Here is a 23131-nt window from a genome sequence, read left to right as displayed (position 1 = left end):
ACACAATTGACAAAGCCCTTGCATGGGGATGATGAAGCCAGACACTTCTGTGATGTACATATACCAGCTTTAAAAGATACTAGCTGGGACTTGCAGCCTTGAAGGAAATGTGTAATGTAATAAATATGAAGCAGTGCAAATGACTATTATATAAACTAGGATGCCTTTCATAAAGTCTAAATTTTTATATGGGAATTGGCCAGTTCTGTAGGTTGCCTCATTTTAAGGTTATCAAAAATGATGTACTGATAACTATACAAGTTTTTTTTTATGAAAGTACATTTTTTATCTAAATGGTTTGTCCTTTTTCAGTCTCATGGACTTCGCTTTCCTTTATCACATATGGATGCACTGAAGCAAATTTGGGGCCATCCAGCTGTTTCTGTAAAGAACCTGAAACTTCCTACAGATGAGGAAAAGGAAAATCTGGTGTTATCCCTCTGGACAGAATGCTTAATCCAGGTAGTCTAGTGCCTTTCCAGAATTGAGAATGGACCATCTGTTACATACATATGAGAAGAGGAGGAACAAACATTTATGTGCTAGGCAGCTTCTGTTGCTTTCAGTCAGCAGCTTGGGAATGGTTCTACAACTGTCCTTACCTAACAACGTGAGCCCTCCCTGTTTCAGGAAGTTGGTTGGCCATGTGTATTACAGAGGCACATGGAGGAAAGAATGGCGGATGAAGTATATGTCTCAGAAAGTAACAAAACCGTACTTTTGACAAACTTCTTTAATCCAGTGTGGTAGAAAAGGTACAACTCCAATAAATGTATCACTGAAATTTGAATGTCATTTACCTGGCTTTGTTCTTTGGAAGAAACAACTTCTTTAAAGAGCTTCACTGGCTCTATAAAAATCTTTTCAACAATTAAAGAAATTTTAAATTGGTTTTTTACAATGAAAATATACATACCTTTGTGTATACATAACCCCCCCATTAAAATAAATTTACCCCTATAAGTTTCATTAAATACTGCCAAACTAATGAGAGGCACTCACATCTATGGGCTTAAGGGAGTTTTACAACGCTGCTTCAAAGATGACAAAAAGCCTGAGAGTGAAGGAAAAAAACTCAATATTTACACGGAAAGACCAAGTCTCTATAAAAAAAATGCTCAAAATAGCGCGTCTTTGTGTTTAAACAATTCACTGTTATTTTATATTCTAAAGTGCTTATAGGGGGATATTTAAAAATATTGCTAGCAGATTGAATCTATATAAAAATAGGTGGTTTTTTGCTTTCTGGTAAAAGTTGGGGATGAGGGGGAACAGCTGTCTCAATTTGTTTAAAACCAACTCAGGAGGAAAAAATACTAAAAACTAATTTTTAAAGGTGGTAACCATTACTTGATATCCAACCTGATTTTGCTTATAAATGGAAAGCTGAGTTTTCAGTCATTTAATTAAATAAAATGGTAGAGTCAAGGCTCAAATACTATTTGGGTTTTCATTTGAACATCTGAAATTTACTTCAGCAAAGAAAACTGTGACTAAACACTCCTCGAGGACAGATCAGGCAGAATCTAGGATGAGGCCTCAGCACCAGGACAGGTGACCACTGGTTACAGGCTTGCCACCCTGAAGGGTGCCTGTTACTACGGAGGAAAAGGATGGCCACAGGTTATTTGTGCTTTTTTTTTTTTTTTTTTTTAGCTTGGCCACAGAAAATATGCCAGTACTTGAGCCTTTTTCCTAACAAAGCTGAGGTCCTCCCTGGGGTCAGTTACAGGTATGAATACTTAAGGTGCTTCTGTTATAAAAGCTTCAATAGAGAAGAACCTTTAAGGCTTACCTAAATACAGCAGCTTAATAGGAAGGCTTATTAAATATGTTTTCAGGTATTGCTAAAAAATTATCTTCTAGGAAAAGTACAACTTGACCTAAAGGAATCTGTTGTCCTGTGCTTAGCACTCACACCCATCTACTAGGAGGATCTTAGGAGAGAAAACACACACTTGATGGAGATCAAGCAGGAATAGAACCTTTCACAGAAATCAGAACATGTGTTCTTCATAGGAACACTGAATAGCTGGCAAGAACACTTTGAGCTTTTCCACGGTTAACAACAATGGTTTGGAACCTGGGAGAAAACCTTCTGCTCAGTGATGGAGAAGTCTGAGGACAAGGAGCTTGCTCTCCATGGGATGTGAAGTTCCTTCTTCCTTTGCTCTTTTTCGAGATGTTGCCAGTTCTCTTACAATATTTCAATGTCCCATTTCTGTGTTTCTTCTCCCTCCAGGGGTTGATTTACAATTACATGAGTCTTGTCATAATAATTTCCTCCTACAATAGAAATTCCAAAAGAAAAGATGATTTGTTCACACAGGTGCTTAACCATGTTCACAAGCTTTTGTTCAGCCCATTGTGTGGTAGACTAATATTTGATTTATAGAGCAGCCTGAGATGGAAAACTGAGTTTAAATAAGCTTAGCTGTTATTAACCTCAAACCGGACCTTATCATGGCTCAAACTGAAAAACTAAGGGGTGTAAATTGTTGTTCAGAATCGCTTTGTTGGGGCACACTGCTTTTGCAGTCAAAGCACTGGGTCGGAGGCAGCTCTGGCTGAATGTCAGGGGCTGTGATTTTGCTTCCACACGGACAGTGGCTATGACTAAGCCAGTTAAAGCAACTGCCCGGACCTTGCTAATAAACAAGCTTGAACAATACCCACCGTCAGTTTTAACTGAGGGCTTTTAAGGAGTACAGCAATTCACAGCAAAAAGAGGTTTCTTTCTACGAAACAGGACATCTTATAGTTGATGAAGCTTCACATTTACAAATGTTCTCAAAGATCACGTAGCAAATGAGGATTTTACAACTGTACTAATGTACAAAAACCTTCTAAGGTTTGTCCTGTGGGTTTGTTCAAAGGCCCACCTTTAACATCAAGGACAAGCTGATCACTGAGATAGGAGCTGATGGTTCCATTTCTGTTCAGCCTCCACTTCTGCCGGAACCGTCCGTGTTCGGTCCATAGAGCCACTTTGGCTCCAGGTGTGTCCCGGCCACCAATCACATCCAGGCATGTATCACTGGCCTAAGAGGATTAGGAAAAAAATTGGCAGCACTGTGTTATCTCGAATCAAGTGAACGGGGTCCCTTTTCTTTACACAACTCCCACCTAAAAAAGAAGACTGTATAGCATAGTTACAATCCCACTAACTTTTTAAGTCTTCTTTATGGCTGAGAGAAGGAGATGGTACAGAAATAGATCTACTGAAATAGAGGTGCTCATTTTTTAAAAGGATACCTGCATCTGACAACAGATGGTCAATGAGGGTTTGCTGCATTACAATTAAATGTTTATTAGCATAAACGTATCGGATCACTGGAGCTTGGTTTTCCTATAAAAGCATCCGTGATGTGCTGGATAGCCAATGATAATTACTCTTAAGTGCTTTTCATTTTTGTTGATGAGAAAAAGGTAGGCAATCCATTGGTGACATAATAAAACTGGTGTTCTGTTCCCCAGAGCATCAAATGTAATGGAGCATCACAATGTAAACTTGGTTTTTCTAAGCTTTCTCCAGTAACAACTTCTTGTACTACTGCTTCCTTGTGTATTTTGAAAGCGAAAGGTTCAACATGTTTAAATCACAGACACCTGATTTTACCTGGGCCACAGTAAGGAATGTGTCACAAAAGCACAATGTCCAGTTGAATCCAGTGAGTTGTCACTGGTTTTAAAAAAATCATTTAGGCATATCCAGTGTGTGATAACCTTAGTTTTTCACTTCAAATAGAGAATTTTCCCATCTAGAAAATTCAGTTTCTAAGTCGATTTCACTGAAAAGCCTTAGTAATATACATCACAGTATCTGAATAATCATGCAACTGTTTCTAGGAAGGTGCATTATTTTAAGTATTTTTTTAAATGTTTATACACTTTTTGAGAGACCGAGTGCGAGCAGGGCAGGGGCAGAGAGAAAGGGAGACAAAGAATCTGAAGCAGGCTCCAGGCTCCGAGCTGTCAGCACAGAGCCCGACGCGGGGCTCGAACTCACGGACCGCGAGATCCTGACCTGAGCCGCAGTCGCTCAACCGACTGAGACACCCAGGTGCCCCGACCTTTGCATTATTTTATACTCCCATTTCATCGGGCAAGATTCTGGTTTCCAAAAGAAAAAGCCAAAAGGCAGGGTGAGGTATCAGTGGGTGGTTACCTTGGACTTGAAGAGTCCTCGGCAGTAGTGCCAAACCTGAGTGGTCTTTCCGCTATAGGGAGAAACGCACACAGATGTTGCCCTTGTGTCAGCGACATTGCCGGTGACGGTCAGGTACTCGTCCTGGGCCCGGTTCCTTATTCTGATGTACACTGCAGGCTAGCACAGGGGACAGACCGCCAATTAGGAAAAAACATTATGAACCTGGCAATCAAGCCTTCCACAGGACAGCAGCTTAGAAGGCAGGCGGTGACGGAATTCGGCTTGCTATGCACTTGCGCCCTTCCTCCCTTGAGTCAGTATGTTTAAGTTACTATTTTTCTACTGACAGACCTCAGGTCACTGAACACTTTTCTCAACACGGCCCTTTTGGAAAAGTGAAAGGTAATAGTTTCATTCATTAAAATGCCACATGGCAAGGGGCAGTGAAGCATGCCGGACTTGCTCAGTTTCATTCAGGAACCAGGGTGTCCCATCTGTGCTGGGAGAGCAAGGGGAAGAGGAGGAGGGCGAGATACTGCACACCTACAAGGCTCTAACAACAACTTAGCGAACACTGCAATAATGAGACCCGCTGTTTGAGCTACTGTTAAGTGCCAGACGCCTGCTGTGAAAGTCTTGAAAAACCCAGGTAGCTGAGGGCCTGAGCAGCTGTGGTAGTGTGTTTAATTTATACGTTGTGGACCTTTACACTTCAAGAGAAGAGACTATGTATGTTTAATCACTATGTGGGTATTCAAGAACTTCATCCCCTGGGCCTGGAATACATACACAAAGTTTTCAAATACAATATTAAATCTAGGACTTGCCTCTAAGGATAATAGTTAATATTTATTGAGAGCTTAGTATATGTCAAACAGCGTGCTAAAATAAGTGCTTTCTGGGCTATTGTATTATCTGTCCAAGTCAATAACCAGAAGAACCCTTTAAGAAAGTACAATTATGAGCCAAATTTACAAAGTTAACACAGATGTGCAGAAGCCAGGTTGGCCTTCACCAAAACTGTCCCTCTTAACCATGATGCTCTAAGGTTTGCTTACGTGTACTAATTATCCTCAGACACAGAGAACAAGAGAAGGTGGTGGTGTGAATTAAGTCAGAGGAGGAAGGGACACAGCACAGGATGGAAACGCCTCAGAAACCATTTTTTCAGGCATAGGCCTCCTGTCTTAATGAAATAAAATACAAGACACTCCACATCCCCACCTTGGGTCATATGCTGGCACCCTAATCAGAATTCTGCTAGATAATAACAAACCATCTATTTAATAAGGAAGCACTTCCACTCTGAGAAACTCAAGTGCTAGGTAAATGCAATAATGCATCATGGTAAGCCCGCCATATTCTACTCTTTTGAAACTCAGATCAACTGAAAGCCAGCTGAATTTTGGTATACTGCTGCCACATTCGGCCTTTCTAAGGAAATAAACATTCTGAGTACTTAGGCAAATAGAAGGACACATTTGTATCTGGCCATTTAAAGCCGGTAACAAAGACCTCTACTAGCAAAATGTTTTCAATGCTTCAGAGCACTACCGCATTCATACTGACACAGTAATGAATGTGCTTAAGTATCTGTGATTGATAATAAGTTTATAGGAGGGATATAATTCTGTAAGTCTCCCACTGCCAATTTTTAATTCTTGAGGCTTCAGTACAGCTTTATTAGTTTCTTTACTTTGCACACAGAAAACAGGCGTGAGGTGTGACCTTCACAGAGGACACAATTCCAATTATGTTAGGACCAAACATTACAGTTTTAATCAATTAACTCAAGCAAAGTACTAATTACCCTTATTACACACTTGTAGTCTGACTCTTCTGTAATTACACTTTAAAATAGTGATGTGCATTATAAGTGCCTTAGTGACTTCCTAATTCCCAAACTCAAAGAGGATCGCATTTTAATTATTCCTGAATTTCCATACAAGAAGATGAATTACAGCAGTACCGAGAGCCTCACCAAAACGGAAATGACCCATAATAATACTGTTTTAGAAACCCAGAATTCCTTCGCTGGGTTCTAAAGCTGTGGCCTAAATAAACAAAGACAAAATAATCTATAAAAATATTCTTAAAATTGATTATTAAACCAGAATGGGAATCAGGTCCTAAAGCACAACACAATAACAACACAGTGTTAACTGTCAAAAAACTTTTATGCGAAATTAGAGGTTGTTGTTCTAGCTATCCTTGATCTCGGGACCCTGAACAATCACAGAGACCTTCTCCAGTAAGGAGCTACATTTCACAAGTGAGAGGATAGCCTTAGTGTCTAGGTTGGCCTCTAAAGTTCCTAACAACATAGGATTAAGCATTATTATATAGTTGGGAAAAGCTAAACTGAATTCCCACTTCTGCCTTGCTTTTTCCTATGGTTTTCAGTAGGATTACCCACCATCTCATGTGACCGGAGTGAGGAAAAAGCCAGATGTGAAGGTCATGAAATACTGTACCACCAACTCTTTGCCAGGAAAAGCCTGCTCACGTTTAGTGTCACTCAGAAGAGCATCTCTAATTCTCTCAAGGGACACCGATGAAGGAACTTTCAAAATAAATGTGTTCCCACAGTAATGTAAGCCAGATGTCGTGTCAGGCTCTTCACATACATGTTCTTATTTAATCCTCACAACAATACTGAGAGGTGAGCAAGGGGATCACTGTTTCATGAGAGGAATCTGAGGTGCCAGGAAATGAAGTGACTCACCCAAAGTCACACTGCTTACAAGTGGCAGAGCCAGGATTTGAACCAACAGAACCAGAGAGTGGTGGGAATGGGCACAGTGTGGATGTGTGTGTGGCGGGGGGCAGGGGCAGCAAGACCACTTACTGGCTGCCATATGTCCAATCTGAACATCAGAGCCTCAGCACTTCTATCCACTATGCCACCCTCAGCTCGGTGCCTGGAATGTATGGTGCCACTCTGTAAATGTTGATCTTATTTTGGACGAAGTTAAGCGTGTGGCTGCTCAACACAAATTTTAGAAAATAAATCTGGGTTCAAATCCTGGTTCTGACAGTTGGAGGACTTTTGCTAATTTGCTTTACCTCTCTGACCTTTATTTTCCCATCTGGAAAATGGGAATAACAACTCCTACCTTAAAGGGCTGTTGTTGGAATCAAGTGAGAAGTATTTCAAATTAGAAGTCAAATGGCATATCCACTGACGATCGCGCCTGATCGCCTGGCTTGGCTTTCCCACTTCTGTGAAACCTCCCATGGCTCCACACATGCTGATATTTCCTTTCTGTGACCCAGAAGCTTTTGAACGGAAGATCGACAAGCAGTAGGTGTGTAAGATCCATCCTGAGTTTTATTAAGTAGGGGAAAACATCCAAGTACTCAGAAAGTAAAACTAGGGCAGTCTCTGACTTCATTGTTTCGTTTGCTTTCCACAGACCTGATGATATTTATTTTTTCCATGAAAGGTCAACAAGGTCAGTAAGATTGTGGACTTAAACCTAAAACCCAACATTGACCTTAGACACAATTTAATGAATTGGTTAACATCTACACGGTTTCTCATCCTAATTTGATCCCCTTGTAACATAAATGTCAAACTAAATGGTCAATATTTCAGATGCTGTGGTTCATGACATTTGTACTAGAAAAATCAAGCTATTTTGGATCTTATGGGTTTTTTCTCTTCTCCTTACCTGCTTCATAGGACGGAGGGAACCAATTGTTTTCCATCCACTGAATGCTGTCCAATTTGGGATCTCATTAGGCTCGAGTAGGATTTGTCTTCCTAAGAAATTGGATCCTTCATAAGCTATCCATCTATATAAAAGCAGGAAAAAAGCAGAATACTTAAAAACAAAAAGCAATCTCTTATCAAAAACACCTTCTTGTGTACAAGGTTCATTCTTTAAAACTTCTGGGTTTGTAGATTTTCAAAGAAAAAATGTATAACTGTTTTTTAACAGAAAGGATAGGAGGGACTGGGAGGAAGCCCACTGCACTGGTGGGGCTCAGAAGATTTGCATTCCAGTTAGGATTCTGGTTTCCTTACTTCTAAAACAAGGTTCCCTCCAGGTCTAAAATTCTGTGTGTCTTTGATAATGCTGTCTTTTTTTTTTTTTTTTTTTGTAACAGTTTAACATTCAAAGACAGACCACAGCCTTTCCCTGTTACCAGTTACAAAATACTAGGTTTACTCTCCCATGCGTAGGCTCATCGCCGGGTGTCCTTCAGGGTCTCTCTAGGTGGTTCCAGGGAACTCCCAGGCACACCTCCTTCTATAACTTCTCCAAGGTCACCAAGGACAACTGAAAATTATCAACAGAAATCCACTCTCTTGCTTTAAGGCCCAGCTCTGTTGCAAAGCCTGCTCACTGCTCTTGAGGCCTCCAACTGGGGCCAAGTTAAAGCATGTAGAAGCGTTCAGGGCCTTGAGGGGAGTCTCAAGACTTAAGTGGCCACATTCATTCTTTTACTGACTGGCATGTGAATAGTTGTAACTGAGATAGGATGGCCAACAAACTGAAATCATCATCTGGTCCTTTATGGAAAAAGTTTGGTGAGCTCTGATTTAGCTCCACAGCTAAGGGTTATAATAAACTGGGATTGCCAAGAAGATCTGAAATTCTCAGGATTCAACATCACCACACACAGTGCTTTCAGAAAGTTAAGTGTGGAAGATGAGCTGGCTACCTTGCCTGGTTCAGACAAAGCACTCTGCTTGCTTCCCACAATCAAGATCAGGCTTGGCCTGATTTTTCATGGAGAGAAGAATAGGATATTTGGCCTTCCCTCTGCCCCTTCTTGCGTACACGAATCTAAACTATGGAGAGGCTCATCTACCTCTCCAGCTGTGCAGACTTTTAAAATAGGCAGGGAAGTTTCAGTTATAAGGCAAGACTTTAATAAACTACACCGCACCATACATTAATCTTACTGGATTCCATAGCTAAAAAGCGTTAAAGCTTGACAAATTGGAGATATGGGATAATACGGGGATTAAACAAAATATGTCAACAGGGCAGCTGGCTGTGCATTAAGTCCTATTCTGAGCCATCTGCAGCCTAGGAAAACCTTCAGAAAGCATTCTCTATTCCTTACTCTGTGTACTGATTTTCTCTTAGAGAATCCAGAACAGGCAGAGTAGGTGGATAATAAGCAAAAAGAGAAGAAATAATGTCAAGGTAAAATAGTACCAGTTTTCTACAAAAGAGTGAAACAAGAAATGGAAAGAAATTACAACAGGTGAGTCAATAATTATCAGTTCCACTTAGGAAAGTAAAGAAAAGTGTAAAAATGCTGTGAAAGTCGTATTATCACCAGGATGTAGAATTCAAAAGACTTAGTTAAGTGGTAAATAATATACTAGTATCTAGTATGGGAATTATTATGCTTAGAGAGAGTAAGTCAATTTATGGTTAGGAAACAGCAATGTCAAATGCTCTGAAGAAGAAAAATTAAATTGCTATACAGGTGACTATTCAAACTTCATTTATTATAATAGTTGACTTAATTTTCAAATCAATTTATATTCTTGGCTTTCTCTTCTGTTATCCCCAGACACTTAAATAATCAGAGTTGATTATCATACAATTTAAAAGTCCTAAGAAATAAAAACAATCATCTTTATATTAATCATCAAGAGCTATGTGCGGTCTTTTAGTTTACTTTTGGTACCAAAACAGCAACAGTGCAGGAGGCAGGGCAGGCTCTTGTGCCACTCTCCAGATAGGTCCTGAGAAGCAGATCTCCCAGGAAGTCTTAGGGCCTCAACCTCTGGGACTCTCACTGCCAGGCCTCTTACCATTTTTGTTCTAAATAAATATGCAAGTTCATACCTAATTTATGTATCTGTCATTTTTCATTCCTTTTCTTAAAGCAGTCTCCCGGATTGTATAAGTGCAGGCCCCACACAACCTGGATCCACCCTGACAACCTGAATGGACAGCAACACTGGTGGGTGGGCTAGATTCACCAGAACCCTCAGCATGAAAAGAAGTACCCTGGAGCAAAAGGCTCTAGAACAAACAGGACGTCAAATCAAAATACAACAACACACTTCCAGTGTGAGAAATAGTCGGTTATCTTAGGCAGGCAGTGGTCTCAACCAGTCAAGGTCACCTGGTCCACCTACTCTAAGACACATGCTATCAACACATGGCAGCCCATCTCTCCCAAAGGGCTCTTCTCCCAGACTGCCGCATTTACTATATACTGGACCTAATCCATGGCCTAATCTTATGTAAACAGATACTACTCTTGTTACGTTGAGAAAGAAAAGGAGTAATAGCATCTCCAGACCAGACAACAATAGCAGTGGAGAGATAAAAAGCAACTGTGCTTGGGTGGCCGCATGGCTCAGCTGGTTGAGCATCCGACTCTCCTTGATTTCAGCTCAGGTCAGGATCTCACAGTTGTGAGTTCGAGCCCCACATCAGGCTCTGTACTGACAGTATGAAGCCTGCTTGGAATTCTCCTTCCCCTCCCCGTTCCCCCCACCCCCCCCCCCCCCCACCCCCGTCTGTCCCCTGCTGGCACTTGCTCGCTTTCAAAATAAATGAACATTAAAAAAAAAAAAAAAAGCAACTGTGCAGCTCTCTCCTAAAACAGTAAGTGAACCAGGCCATACCTTTGTCCCATACTTACAGTCCACTTTTTACCCATACAGACTGGGTGTAAAAGTGCAGGTCCTTGTTCAGAACAGAGTTCACAGCCTCTTCTAGATGTAACTCTCTTCCCTCACAGTGTTCCAGAGCAAAAAGGCTAATGGAGGGTTCTTCAAAAACCTAACAGCAAAAAAGAGAAAGCATCACCATACAGGGTGGCCAATCTCCAGTGACCTCCCAGTCACAACACAGGGTACCCTGGATCCACCGTATTCTTGAATGCATACAGTTTACTGCTCTACCCTCTAATGATGTTATAGTCAAAACTGCACAGGTGAGACTAAATTCTACTCATAATTTTTGTTCACGTTTTAGTAAATTAAAATTGGAGTTTTAGAACAGCAATCTCAGTCTCATAATGGAAATGGACACTTGGTTCCAATTAAGGTCTGGCTGTGCTATAATATGGACATTTTGGTCTTGCCAGCACTTTCAGCTGGTAACAGGATGAACATGGAATGGAACAGCACCATTTCCCCAGAAAGCCACAGGAGCCGTCACTGAGAATCCAACACATGATGGCTCCAGGCTCTTAAACTCATTTCTAGGAGGAAGAAAAAGGCATTCTTTTTCTTCTTTTGAGAGAGAAAGAGAATGAGGAGAGGGGCAGAGGGAGAGAGAATCTCAAGCAGGTTCCATGCTTAGCATGGAGCCCAACATGGGGCTCTCAATCCCATGACTGTAATACCATGACCTGACCTAAAATCAAGAGTCAGATGCTCAAGCAACTGGGCCACCCAGGCACCCCAGAAAAAGGCATTTTTAATTTAACAACAACCAAAAGCCAAAATGCACAGGGGCAGGAGTGATTTCTACATTCAAAGTAAGTATTCCCCAACTCCTTGTGTCAGAGAAGAACAGAACCAACTTTGCTCTTTTTCACTCATTGGTATATGCAAGACAGCATGCTAGAAGACTTTTCAGGGATGAGAAGACAAAGCAAGGCACCATCCTTGTGTCTGGGTCATTACTAACTAGTAACTAAAATTGGAGAATTGCACAGGTATTGAAATGTAATCCAGGGTAGAAAAGGATATGCTCTGTGAAAGTTCTCAGAATATAGAAGACTTGATGCTTTTTTTTTTTAGCAGAAAGGAGCAAGGATCAAGGAAGCTTCACAAAGGTGGATGTCGTGGTATGTGAGCTCAGTCTTCAAGAATGCCATGATTTGGACAGGCCCAGAGAGAATGGAGGGAAGGCACTCTATACGAAGGAAGGGAGACAGAAATGCATGGAACATGTTAAGGGAATAGCAAATAGATCCATATAACTAGAATAGAGTCCAAAAGGAAACAGTGTCAAGTACCCCCACTGTTTGCTAGGGGGTATTGAATTGTCTGCTTCTCCTTGTCACTAACAGGGCAGAGACAGATTTACTGCCAATGGGGAGTCCTTGAAGGCTTCTGGACAGGGGCCTAGGAAAGTATCTGTAATTGGTACATGAGAAACAGAGCACTAGCAGCAGGGAATGTGGATGTTCACAGAACAGTAAATAAACAACTGACTTTGCATAAGAGCAAGATGAATTATGAAAGCATTATTCTTTGCAGCAGTGTTTGGAATAACAAAGGATACAGATGACTTAAATATCCATCAAAAGGAGACTGGCTAAATAAGTTATGGTACATTCATAGAGAAATACAGCTGTAAAAAAGAATAAGGAGATCTTTATGAAAGATCTCTAAGATATATTCCTTAGAGGTAAATACAGTGAACAGTAGTGTGGAACAGCATATTTCTTCTGCTTCCACTTGTGCATTAAAGGGAAAACTTACGCACATGCCCACAAATAATGTGCACGTGTACACATGAACAATTTTCTTTAAAGAAAGAAAGAAAGAAAGAAAGAAAAGAAAAGAAAGAAACTACTCCATGACTATCTATCAGGAGAATAGGATCTGAAAGATAAAAGTGGGAGCTGAGGTTTTGACTACATGCCTTTCGTACTTTTTGATTTTTGAAGCTTAGAAATGTATTATTTATTCAAAAATTTAACTTTTTAAAATGTTTATTTTTGAGAGAGACAGAGTGTGAGTGGAGAAGGGGCGGGGGGGGGGGGGAGACAAAGAATCTGAATCAGGCTCTAGGCTCTGAGCCGTCAGCACAGAGCCCAATGCGGGGCTTGAACTCGTGAACCATAAAATCGCAACCTGAGCTGAAGTCACTTAACCAACTGAGACACCCAGGTGCCCCTCAAAAATTTAAATCGGTGATTATTATGCACATTTTGCATGTATGTGTATTTTTTTTTCTTTTTTTAAATTTATTTGAGGCAGGGCACACAAGCAGGGGAGGGGCAGAGAGAGGGGGAGAGGCAGACAGAGAGAATCCCAAGGAGGCTCTACACTATCAGCTCAGAGCCTGATGTGGGGCTCAAAGTCACAAACCATGAAATCATGACTTGAGCCAAAACTGAGATGCTTAACTGAGACACCCAGGTAGCCCTGTGTTTTTCTTTAAATGGACTTTGGGAAATATATCAGACAACATGAGTGAAGAAAACAGAAATGGAAAGTAGATGGGAAAAATACTCCAGTCTCAAGAAAGAGCCAGACCCTAAAGTGTGTGTGTGTGTGTGTGTGTGTGTATGTGTGTTGTGTGTGTTGGAGGCGGAGCGGGGGGGGGGGGGCGATAGTGGAAGGTTATTAGGACTGGTCAACAAGGGATGGCCAGAAAATCCATCACAGTGCTAAAACAGACATAGGGCTAACAAATGGAATGAGTAAATACAGAAGACAACATGCAAAGATGTGGCTGGGAGCACCATGGTATAACTTATCATACAAGGAAATTTGGAGGGAAATGTAAGCTAAGAACTTCTATTTAGAACTGGGTGTTTTTAATGTTCAGACAGACAGGACAGACAGGGCAATCTTAACAGAAATGTCCACCGAAGACTGGACTTTTGGATCTGTGCTTCAGGGAAACAAATCCCCCGCAGGCATGAAGAGCGTGGGAGCTCCCAGGATCTGGGTGACACAGAGATGGGTAGGGGTGAGGAAAGGGAAAAGAGGACAGAACTGGGCAGACATGCAAAGGAGGCTGTGGAGGCGGTGGAGTAAATGTACTATGAAAGCACAGCTAAAAAGAAAACACCAAGGAAATAAAGGGGAAAGGAAAGGCGAAGGAAGAGTCATCCATAGTCCAAATACGTTTGCAATGTGGAGGAAGAGGGTGGCTGTGGCAATGCTGCTGGGGTCTGGGCAATCAGGAGGCAGCTAGAAACCTGTAAGAGAACTCTGAGCGGTGTGCAAGACACGAGGGGTGGAATCTAGGTCACAGGGACTGAGGAATGAGTGGTGAGAAATTGTAGACAGGGTGCATGGGATTGCACATTTTAGAGAATGTTGGTGAAGAGAAAGAGGGAAATGGGCTGGTGGCCCATAAGAATGTTTGTGGGCACAGTGGCACAGGATAGAAAAAGCTCAACAATGTAAGACGAGAGGGATGGTTCTAAGGAAGAAGCGAGATGTCCAGTCCATTGTTTCCCATCAGTACAGAACCTCTGACTAGGAATCAGTCCATGAAGGGAAATACCACTTTGAAAAGATGAACTATACTTCCTCTGAAATACAAGGAAAGATAGAAAAAGAATGCCAAAGAAATTTCCAGGTAAATGTGTGAGTTAGTTTCTCTTTACATTATGTGGCAAAGGTTACCTCATGAGGGAAGAAGGTATGAAGTACTATCCAACAGCACTTTCTGCAGTGGCAGAAATGCTGCTTATCTGTACTTATCAGCCACATGTGGTCACTGATCATTTGAAATTCGGCTTGTGTAACCAAGGGACTGAATTTGTTTTATTTTAATTAAGTAAATATTAAATATAAATATGATGTTATAAATCTAATGTCAATAAATAAGAAATAATGACGTGGCTAGTGTATGGTAATGGAGAGTACAGATTTAGGGATTAGAGGATACTGTAAAAGAACGTCACAATCACTGTGTGCAGTGAGACAGTAAGGTAAGCCTTAAAGGGCTGTCCAGGAGCACTGATTTTCCTTCAGTAAACACCACAAACTGGGTCAGGAATAGGGCTTCATCTCTAGTCACTGAGTGACCACAGGTAAGATTCGGCACCTCTTCTGCTATCTGCAAAATAAAAACTGGAAGCATCCCAACAGCTTATGGAAGAAATGTCCTTACAGGAGTCCAGAGCAGCAGGTAAAAATAGCAGATTCTAAATTACCCACTAAAAACTGGTGACTGAAGATGGATAATCAAAATCCACAGATAAGCCCCTGCCTTTACTGTTGGACTTTCTCCAACATCTTCACCCTTAAGCTTTTAAAAAAGCATTTCAGCTTATCTCTTCATACATCTTCTGGTTGAGTTACTAACTAGTAAGGAAGGGCAGCCAGGCAAGGAGCCCAGACAGGGCTCACAGTCAATTGTTAGCAACATTCTCCCCAGTGAAGAGCCTGCTGGGGTAGAATGGCAGATGCCTCTATTAAAGGCATTTAAGGCTGACATAATGTAACTGTTTTAAACCCAAGAGGGAAAAAAATTAAAAGCTTACTAGGAGAATGCAATTTAAATGCTAAGCATTATTCTAAGAAAAATAGGACCTGTGTACATTTTTCTTCCTCTTTTGCAAAACGCAAAGACATTTTTAAAAAGATGGCCATTATCCCTCAAACTGAATCAAATTCACTCCCGAATAGCAATTCTGAATCTAGAAATTTGTCTTTGGGAAACAATGTAAAATGCGGTGCAGGGGATCACAAAAGATGGTTTTAAAATGATGATGCAGGAAGACAGAGAACAAAATTGTAAAGAATGATACAGTATTTTTTTTAATGTTTATTTATTTTTGAGAGAGGGAGAAACAGAGTGTGAGCAGGGGAGGGGCAGAGAGCGAAGGAGACACAGAATCTGAACCATGCTCCAGGCTCTGAGCTGTCACACAAAGCCCGACGTGGGGCTTGAACTCATGAGCTGTGAGATCATGACCTGAGCCAAAGTCAGCCGCCCAACTGACTGAGCCACCCAGGCACCGAGACAGTATGTTTTATGAGTTTACATAAATCAGTAAAAACAACCTGCTGCTCCACTAACAGCAATGGGCTATCACCAAGTGGTCCCATTGACTAGACTTCTCATTTGAGAACATCTATTATCTCTACGCTTACAGTTATCCACCCTCTAGAGGTCTGATCTATATTTAAACTTGATTTTTCTCTATTTAAGTTGTTTAAATTTAAATGGTTTTAATTTTTAAATGTACTTAAATTTATAGATGCATTTGATTTATACATGTACTTAAAGGTTAGGAACATCAACATAAGTGCTAATGTGGAAAGAACAGTGGAAGGTGGTAGATAGGTAATCATTCAGAAAAAAGTATGAAGAACTACTTTAAAATCCTATTTTTCTGATACATTTTCCAGACATGAAAATAGGAATATAAACTGTTAGTAGTCTTCAAAACTGCAGATGACAGAATAATCTGAACTTTCCAAGGACAACAGAAAACACCAGAATTTAACTACAATTTGAGCTCTACAAATGTCTTGGCCTCAGTCCATGTTAACTTAGAAGACAGTCAACCATTTTGGGCCAAAGGCTCTTCTTAGGGGTCAATAGTAATGGGACATTCCTGCTGGGTTAAGTCTAAGGCAAAAATCAGACAGTTTCTAAAAGGAGAACATAGTTAAGAAAGAAAAAGAATCCTTGAACAAATTGTATGAACGAACTTTTAAGAAGAAAAAAACCCTCCACCTCATCCCATCAACTAAACCACATTTTAAGTGACAAGACTAGTAATAATTAATATATACAGCACTTTCATATGCACCAGACATCATATGTAAATATATCCATCCACAACTCCTTATCCATTGTTCAGCACACAAAAACCTTAGTCTAAGTCCCCCATCCCCCCCTTTTTTTTTTCTTAACTCAATTGGCAGCAAAATCTGACCTGAATAAGTAGAGGGCTACTTATAATATTTCTCCAATATGTGTAGCCATAAATATATTTGCTACAGTAATAGGAATGTGTTACGGGGTGCTACTTAGAACGCTTTTGCAGTGTTTCCTTAAGTGCTATGTATGAACCGTATCACTGTTTAAAATGGGCAAAATATCCCAAATCCCAAAATATATTCAGATTAGTGGACTATGAATCTATTTACTTATTTAATCCACACAACTTCCCTTTGATGTGGGGGCTATTTTTAACCCCACTTTACAGATGAAGAATCAAGGCACAGGTCACACGCAGTAAGTGTAAGAGCTGGCATTTGCGTCTACAAAGTATGACCCCAGAGGCTGTGTTCTTAACCCCTACACTGTGGCTCTAACATATTCTAAATGCCAGTAGTTTTAATGGCGAATGTCTGGAGCACTTGACTCCCAACTTGGTCAGTTGGGCAACGTATATGATCCCTATTCTTACCTCTCTCTCTGGCTTCAAAAGTGTTGTCTGCCACCTGAATTTGAAGTTCTGAGATCCTAGTGAGAGTATTCTGCTAGAGGGACTACATTTATATAAACATATCTTCAGTATAATGCATAAAAATTTTAAATCTAAGTAATTTTTGACTTAGAAAAAAAACTATAGACCTTTACTTTAGCAACTGTAGAGTTCTTTGAGTTTCAAATCACCATATATATGGAAGAGGTGTTGACAATTCCTCAGGGTTATATTAATTGGTTAGACTCTAAATATAACGTATACTTTTCAAAATATTCAGCAATCAGCCATGAGAACAGCCATATCCATATAGCCTGACAACGTCAATTCATCTCAATCTTTGCCAAATGAACAATGCCTAGCTAAAACAGGAAATACAAGTAAGATGAATTAAAGGAAAGTAACCATAATGCATACTTCTAAAACCATTCCATTCAAGAGCAATACCAAACAGTGTGTTGGCAAAAAGTTATGTAAAATGATACAAATTTAAATAAGGCTCATAAATGTCTAATATGACTCTAATCTGGAATCTTTTAAGTTTGGCATATTAAAAACAAAAATATATAAATACCTTCAACCTACCACGCTAATGGTAGTCTTCATGTTGCTTAGTGAGTATTAATTATGGTCTATGAGCTCAATTAGTGAGTGCTTATGAGCTAAGGGCTGTACATGCAGTAGCTTGTTTAAACCTCACACTTTATTAGACAAGAAAGTTGAGGCTTAGGGTAGTCAGAAACATGTCCAGGGCCACTCAGCTAACAAGTAAGGGTCTGTCAGGCTCCCAGACTTCACCAGTGAACTATAATCCTCCTCAGAAAACTGCTTTCATTTGGTTTAGAAAATCAGTTTCATTCTAGATCTACCTTTCTAATTGGTTTCCCCTCTCCACTTTTTAAGAAAATTATTTGCACCTATTTAAAAGAAGCTAAACATTAAAAAATAATATATAGATGGACTATGTACCCATCATCCAAAAGTAATAAATTTTATTATATTTGTACTGAATTTTATAAATACATTAACAGGTACAGCTGAATTTGAACCTCTTCTCTCTAAAGGTAATCACTATGCTGAAGATGTGAGTCCTTCCAGCTTGTATTTTTATAGTTTACTAATGGTTATGCATCCTTTGTTTTTATTTTTTATTTTTTAATGTTTATTTATTTTGAGAGAGAGAAAGGGAGTGTGTGTGCACACAAGTGGGGGAGGGGCAGAGAGAGAGAGGGAGAGAGAGAATCCCAATCTTGACAGTGCAGAGCCCAATGTTGGGCTTGAACTCACGGACCTGGAGATCACAACTTGAGCAGAAACCAAGAGTCGGACATTCAACTTACTGAGCCACCCAGGTACCCCTGCATCTTTTGTTTTTAAATTTCACTTACAGTATCTTACCATAATACCCTTTAGTAATACATGGAACTCACTTTCATTTATTGTAGCCACTGTCTTACATTTCCTCACATGGATGTGCTGTGGCTCCTTTTCATCCATCAATAAACTGCAACAAACATCCTTATTCCACTGCCCTGCCTACAGCACCACCTCATGTAACTGACACTGTTTCCAAAAACTGTGTATGAATAATCCCACTTCTCTGCCACCAAACCAAACCATTCAAATGTTTCTATTTAAAGTAAGGCAATATTACCTTATTATTATTTTATTTTGCATTTACTTGATCACTAGTGAAGTTTAATATTTTTTGCATATCCTTTAGCCATTTTTCTCTCTTCTATGAACTATTCACATCCTCCTGCTAAGTTTTGAAATATGTTTTTCTTTTTTTCTCAATTGATTTGAGAGTTCTTTTTATATTCTGTACACTAAACCTTTGCAGGTTTTATAAGGGCTGCAAATATACCCTCCTAAGTCTGTGGCTTGTTGTGGTAGGCTGAATAATGTTCCCTCACCTCCACACCTCTCACCCCTACCCAACCCCCAAAATGTCCACATCCTAATCCCTAAAACCTGTGAATATGTTACCTGACATGGTAAACGGGACTTTGTAGATGTGACTAACAGTTAAAAAACTTGAGGCGGGGATATTAGTCTGGATTATCCACAGAGGCCTAATATAGTCACAAGGGTCCTTATCAGAGGGAGGCAGTAGGGTCAGAGATACAGGACAGAGAGAAGTTGGGGTGATGCACTTTGAAGACAGACAATGGCCATGAGTCAAGGAATGCTGAGGAGGTTGAGAAGCTGGAAAAGGTAAGGAAACCGCTTCTCCCCTTAGCATCTTCCAGAAGGAATGCGGTCTTGCCAGCACCATATTTTTATCAGGCTAAGACCATTTTAGACCTTCTGACCTCTAGAACTGTAATATGGTTTGTTTTGTTTTTTTTTTTTAATTTTTTTTTTCAATGTTTATTTATTTTTGGGACAGAGAGAGACAGAGCATGAACGGGGGAGGGGCAGAGAGAGAGAGGGAGACACAGAATCGGAAAGAGGCTCCAGGCTCTGAGCCATCAGCCCAGAGCCCGACGCGGGGCTCGAACTCACGGACCACGAGATCGTGACCTGGCTGAAGTCGGACGCTTAACCGACTGCGCCACCCAGGCGCCCCTGGTTTGTTGTTTTAAGTCACTAAGTTTGTGTTAATTTGTTATAGCAGCAATAGGAAATGAATACACTTGCCTTTTCCCTTTCTCTTACTGACATGTACATTTTGTTTTAAATCCATTCTACTCCAATACTATTAGGCTAGTTTCCATATTTTCTTGTAAGTTTTAAAGTTTGTTTTTTTTAATTTTTTTTTTTCAACGTTTATTTATTTTTGGGGCAGAGAGAGACAGAGCATGAACGGGGAGGGGCAGAGAGAGAGGGAGACACAGAATCGGAAACAGGCTCCAGGCTCCGAGCCATCAGCCCAGAGCCTGATGCGGGGCTCGAACTCACGGACCGTGAGATCGTGACCTGGCTGAAGTCGGACGCTTAACCGACTGCGCCACCCAGGCGCCCCTAAAGTTTGTTTTTCACATTTAGGTTGCCACAATCCATCTGGAACTTATTTCTGCATTTGGAGTAAAGCAAGATTCTAACTCTATCTTTTTCCATGTAAAGAGCCAATTGTCCCAACACCAATTTATTTAATAGTTCATAATAGCCCCATTGTAACCTATTTCAGTCACCTTCCAATTCCATTATTTATGTAGGTCAGTTTCTATGCTATCCTATTCCCCAGTTCTGTGTTCTTCCCTTGCACCAATACCCACTGTCTTTATTACTATTGCTGCATAGTGCAATATATATTTGGTAGGACAAGTGACCCTGTCTGTTTTTCTTAGTAAGAAAATTATCTTGGCTGTTTTGGATCCCTATCTTTTCCAAATTTAGGATAAGCTTGTCATGTTTTACCATCTCACCCTAAAAAGGCACTATCCTAGAAAGTCAAAAGATTCTGTAAGCATCTTGCCTGAAGTTGTAATAATTTGGAGAGGACCACAACTTCACAATATTGAGTCATTTCAATCTATAAAAGATTATTATCTCTTCATCTTTTATGCCCTTCGATAAAGTTTTTATTATTTTCTCCATAAATGACTTACTTGCCTTGTGGTTTGACTTATTCTTAAGTATCCTATAGTTTCATTGGCATTTATCTTGTATCCAGAAACTTCTTAAAACTTCATATTAACTCTAATAATTTGACAACTTTCTTTCTTTAAACATTTTTTGGATTTTATCTTATTCAAGTGTTTGGGGATCCAGAATCACGAATAGAAATGGTGATAGTAGATACCTTTGTCTTCTGCCTAACTTTAAGGGGAAATGCTTCAAATGTCTCACTAGGAAGTGTGATGTTTAGTCTGCAGGGTTTTGCTGGCCTTCATTTTAAAATTGTATGCAATAGTTTAAACTATTAACTAAATGTGGATTCAGCTGAAAAGTTTAATAGTAACCAAACTCTCAGACACGTTATAAACTCATTGCTTCCTTTCATTCTGTGGCTGGATTTACAGTCTTCGACTATTTATGGGTGTGTTCCTTATTTAGCATGCTTGCACAGAATCAATCACTGCCTTGCCAATTCTTACTCTACCTCTTAATATCATTATGTCATCACAGTTATAATTTCATTTGAAGTTTTTCTACAGCCTCTTGTTACAATGTTTCTTTTGCTTTGCCTGTTTATAGCTGCCAGGATTGGATTATTACTTCAAAGCAGGCCAACTTCCATGCCAGGCCACCATGGAGACACTAAAGAAGTAATGAGCAGAATGCTGCTCCCATGGAAACGCAATAAAAGGTTACCTCACACACTACTGGGCCAATGCTTAAAGCATTTATATAGGTTCCCCACTCACCTTCACTCCTAACCAACTGTTCTGGGGACTGTTATATGGCATAACTTTATTGGAAGCTAATCTACTATGTTATTCCCTCAAACCGCATGAGTCCTAATGCTGGATATATTGTTTTGCATGCCCAATTAGAAATATACCCAAGATGCTTATTTGCAACAGAACTAAAGGCTGACAAAGATTTGAAAATACCTAACAGTTTCTTTACATATGAGTTAAGTGAGGTACAAATAAATTAAGTGATTTTCCCAATATCACCTTAGTGAAAGGAGAACTATAAAATACACTCCTAAGGTCCTTTCACTATAAAATGACTGCAAATTATCCATGGGCTTCTAGAATGTAACATATGTCTAGACAAACAGAAATCAAGCAAACTGTCATCTGCAAAACATACTCATCTTGTACGAAGAGGAAGTCTTAAAACTCCTCAACATTATTCCATTATGACACTTTAACAGTAATTCACAGCATGTCTGGGAATGCTAACTACAGGCAACACCCTCAGAATTCTGCAGTTGTAACTAATTAAAGCAAAATCAAGAATTAGTCCATATACATGTCAACTCAACTGGACAGAAACATTTTCCAGAATCCCACTGGACTGTGGCTTACACAGTGACATTAACAAATCTGGAGGAAAAGGTGGGGGCAGTGGGGGTGCAGACTGAAGCAGAGAAGCAGGATAGGTAGAGGGTGTCTAGCATTTTCCAGGATTTGGAGAATGTAAACACCTGGGACCCTCAGGAGTCTCTTCTGTGGGGAAGGTTAGCTGAGTAAACTAATCTCAAGATACCTACTTCATTTTACCTAGATCTTATGCTCAACAAATAACCTTCTGAGGACTATTTCAGTTTTCTATGTTCTAGAGAGGGGGAAAAAATGCTCAGGACAGAATTCTCAAGCATTCTAGCCATGAGAATCCACCTTCTACAGATTACTGTATTGACCTGGTTCATTTATCAATCTCCTAGGTCGGATCAACTCAGGGTGTCAGGGCCACCAGCGTGAAGCACGGTGGAATTCACCAAACAAATGTTACCTGTTAAAGTCTCTTCATGGTCATCTGGGGGTTCTTTGTTGGGATGCCCAACCTTACCTCACATTCCTTCCATTTCAAAACCAAACCTACTGCCTAAATATATCTTCAACAAAGACTTTTCAAAGATTTAAAAACATACCGTGTGAAAGCATTAAGACAATGAATGTGTTGTCCTTACATAAACTGGATATATTCTTTAATCAGTTCTTAGAGAGAAAAGGCTATAGCTCCCAGGTCCTTCCTAAGACGCACCTTCATCTATACTTCTTGGGTTTCACAGAACCAAAATAGTGACACACAACGGCACGGTAAAACTTAAAAACATTTCTTCTATTTTCATTCCTTATTTTAATTATTCACTTTTGACTTCATGAGTGTAAACTCTTCAAAGAAAAACAGTAATACTCATTAATTTTGATTGATTCTAAAGCTCCCTCCCTAAAAATTTAGTTGGTTTAGCTCACTGAAATAGAAGTCCTGCAAAATCCTTTCAAGATGGTACTTTCATATTTAGAACTACATATACAAAATAAGTATCTGTCTGCTGGCTTGACCACTAAAAAT

The 23131-nt window shown here is 40.0% G+C and overlaps 2 protein-coding genes across 10 annotated transcripts in view; one reads left to right on the top strand and one right to left on the bottom strand.

The window, feature by feature from the left end:
• Positions 1 to 790, top strand: part of RIOX2 (ribosomal oxygenase 2) — a 32217-nt gene extending 31427 nt beyond the window's left edge. For all 7 annotated transcript variants that reach the window (XM_043593928.1, XM_043593924.1, XM_043593926.1 and 4 more), the window contains exon 10: positions 313 to 790. In XM_043593928.1, coding sequence (XP_043449863.1) covers positions 313 to 471 — 159 coding nt within the window. In that variant the 3' untranslated portion in view covers positions 472 to 790. The remainder of the gene's footprint in view (positions 1 to 312) is intronic.
• Positions 716 to 23131, bottom strand: part of CRYBG3 (crystallin beta-gamma domain containing 3) — a 129582-nt gene continuing 107166 nt past the window's right edge. For all 3 annotated transcript variants that reach the window (XM_043593920.1, XM_043593922.1, XM_043593921.1), the window contains 5 exons: positions 10775 to 10914; positions 7825 to 7948; positions 4169 to 4327; positions 2883 to 3042; positions 716 to 2286 (listed from right to left, as the gene is read on the bottom strand). In XM_043593920.1, coding sequence (XP_043449855.1) covers positions 2198 to 2286; positions 2883 to 3042; positions 4169 to 4327; positions 7825 to 7948; positions 10775 to 10914 — 672 coding nt within the window. In that variant the 3' untranslated portion in view covers positions 716 to 2197. The remainder of the gene's footprint in view (positions 2287 to 2882; positions 3043 to 4168; positions 4328 to 7824; positions 7949 to 10774; positions 10915 to 23131) is intronic.

The sequence above is a fragment of the Prionailurus bengalensis genome, chromosome C2 (genome assembly GCF_016509475.1).
Source record: "Prionailurus bengalensis isolate Pbe53 chromosome C2, Fcat_Pben_1.1_paternal_pri, whole genome shotgun sequence".
Lineage (NCBI taxonomy): Eukaryota > Metazoa > Chordata > Mammalia > Carnivora > Felidae > Prionailurus > Prionailurus bengalensis.
The sequence above is the reverse complement of the archived record's forward strand: the minus strand, read 5'-3'. Positions and strand labels throughout refer to the sequence as shown.